Source organism: Camelina sativa, chromosome 9 (genome assembly GCF_000633955.1).
Source record: "Camelina sativa cultivar DH55 chromosome 9, Cs, whole genome shotgun sequence".
Classification (NCBI taxonomy): domain Eukaryota; kingdom Viridiplantae; phylum Streptophyta; class Magnoliopsida; order Brassicales; family Brassicaceae; genus Camelina; species Camelina sativa.
In genome coordinates, this window is record NC_025693.1 from 21384721 (window position 1) to 21387685 (window position 2965).

Genomic DNA, 2965 nt, shown 5'->3' on the forward strand with positions numbered 1-2965 from the left:
TCCAATTAAGGTTGCACCCAATATTTAGGTGTAACCATTAATATATGAATTAATCTATAACCTATCTATAACCTATTTGTAATCATTTATAATTAATTAAAAATATAAAGTCTACAAAAACTATATTGTGTACTTCTTTTTATTAAAAAAGAGATCATTTGAAATAAGTTCGCGATTATAATTTTAAATTAAATAATATAATTTAATCACTATAATATAAACTATATTGTGTACTTCTCTTTATTTTATATTATAATATAAATAATATAAACTATGTTATGTACTTTTCTTTTATTAAAAAGAAGATCATTTGAAATAACTATGTTGTGATCTTCATGATATATTTGCTCCACGATTTATGTATTTATTATTTATTATCTATATACTCCAAGATTTATGAATTTATTATTTATTATCTATATATAAAGAGTTATCTTATAAAGAGTATATGGTTAATGTATATTTTATATATAATCTATTAGTATGCAATTGTAACCATTTATATTTTTTATAAAGTCTACAAAACTTAAGTTGTGTACTTCCCTTTTATTAAAAGGGGATTATCTAAAGGAAATTAGTAATGATTACCTGATTCAGAAATCTTAATACCCCCATAAACTAATGCAATTACCATTACCGTAACGAACTAAAGATTTTGTACATCATCAGTCAGATTCATATCCAAAAGTTTTTTAATCAAAGTTTTCAGTCAAGTATTAATCATATTAAACAACCATTTATTATATAAATGAGGACTTAGAGATTAATAAAAAAAAAAAGGCCTAATAAAACAACTTAAATACCATTATTTAATCTTACAATGTCACAGTGTCACACTAGTGATAGCAAACGGCGTTGACAAAATGAACACATTAAAACATGTGGCAAGACTCGGAAACTGAATACAAGATTCCAAAAACAGTAAAAACGACAAGCAGTTTAAATGTAAAATAAACTTTTTAACGGTAAACGCTCCTTAGCCTCCTAGGCACCACGTTCCATGCAGCTTACACGCTTCAAACTATGCTTGCACTCCTCGGTGATTCTCAAAAACGATTCATGCGCCACTCCACCGTCGCAACTCAACGACTCCACCGCTGTGTCTTTCAGTTTCTTCACCTTTTTTCTCATCACGCAACCTTCCTCCTCCACCATGATCTTTCTCACCAACGCCTCGATTTCCTCCCTCGTAATCACTCCCTCCGACGGTAGTATTTTAGAACGGATGGCGATGCCAAGCTCCTCGTTAAGCAACGTTGCGTTCATTTTTTGGTCCACAAAAAGCGGCCAAGCGATCATTGGAACGCCGCTAACGACGCTCTCAAGAATCGAATTCCAGCCGCAATGAGTTAGAAACCCACCAACTGCTTGGTGGGCTAGTATCTCGGCTTGTGGGACCCAAGAAGAGACCACGAGGCCTCTCTCATGGGTCCGGCTAACAAAACCTTCCGGTAAATAACCCGGGGTATCATCTCGTATTTCAATACTATTAACCGAGAAGTATGCGCTACAGGCTGAACTGTCCACTGGCGGTCGAACCACCCAAACGAACCGTTGCTGACTTATCTCAAGCCCCCAAGCCAATTCGGTTAGCTGTTTAGCCGAAAGAGAGCCGCCGCTTCCAAATGAGATGTAAAGTACCGTCTCATCTGGTTGTTTGTTTAACCAATCTAAAACAGGATGATTAGTTTTAGATTGATCAACCGGTCTGAACAAAGGACCAATTGGATAAACCGGTACACGAGCAATCCGACCCAAGAGGTTTGGATCTTGAAGAGATTTCAAAGTTTTGGGCTCCATATCATCCCATGTATTCACAATAATACCATCAGCCGTTGAGAAAGCTAAACCATATGGAACAAATTCCCGGTACAGCTGGTCGTTCGGGTCAAGGAATGTTTCAAGTGTATCCTCAAACCGAACTGGTTCACATCCAGGGATAACCATAGGTTGCTTCTTGATTATGTGGTCTTCTTCCATGTCTTTGTCCAACGTTGGGAAATACAAAATCACCGCAAGAAAACGCGCGTTTGAAGGGACAAAGATATAAGTCAACATGTTGAGCTCACCACCGAGCGGTAACGCGTCCAGGCCAAACAAGTCTACGATCAGAGCCGTTGGTTTGTACTCCATCTCAGCGATCTTTGATCGAAGGGTAGGAATGGTCTCACGCATCATGACCAAGAGCTTGATAGCAAAAAAGGCTGATGGGTCGACTAAACCGGAGATATCCGGAGTTGGGAGGCTGATGACATCAACAGAGGTCGCATCACAGCCTGGTGAGTTTAGGAATTGAGATTGAACGGAGGCTGCGTCGTCTTCAAGGACAAAGATCGTGACGTGGAAGCCGTGAGATCCAGCTAAGCGTTTTCCGAGCTCGATCACCGGGATGACATGGCCCATTCCTGGGCTAGCGAACATGGCGGCATGTGGCTTCGTAGTCTTCATAGTCTCGAACTCTGGATCGATGAACGTTAGCTTCTTTTTTATTTTGTGTGTAGCTCTCTGATAGTTGCATTGTTGCAAGTGAGTTGAATATATATAGAACCAAAACTCTTTAAAATGTTTGTTTGTATATTAAAGGTCTTATTTACCAAACCCTTATTATTTTGTTGTTTTTTTTACATCGTCTATAACTTTAATTGTTTTATACAAACTAGAAAACTGTATCTGTATCTCAGTGACTCAGTCAATAGTAAATGTTTGATGCATCGACCATGTATAAATTACACAAGCTAGATTCTATAGGCTATATCATGCACTATACCATGTATGTGTGTTTTAATATTTTCAGTTTTTTTTTTTTTAAACTAAACCTAAAGTTCTTTCTACATTGGTATTTCATCAATATAATATTCATATTTTAATTGAAAGTTTTATATTCTATTTTCAATAATTCTATATATACATATCAAAATACATTTCAAATATATTCAATAGTAAAATCGGTTGGAATTTTGTTAAG

At 36.4% G+C, this 2965-nt stretch overlaps 1 protein-coding gene across 1 annotated transcript; it reads right to left on the reverse strand.

Annotated features, from left to right (window-relative positions):
* On the reverse strand, window positions 982-2482 carry LOC104715534 (UDP-glycosyltransferase 72E1). Its single transcript, XM_010432930.2, has one exon. The coding sequence runs from the start codon at window positions 2446-2448 to the stop codon at window positions 985-987; it is 1464 nt and encodes a 487-aa protein (XP_010431232.1). The 5' UTR covers window positions 2449-2482; the 3' UTR covers window positions 982-984.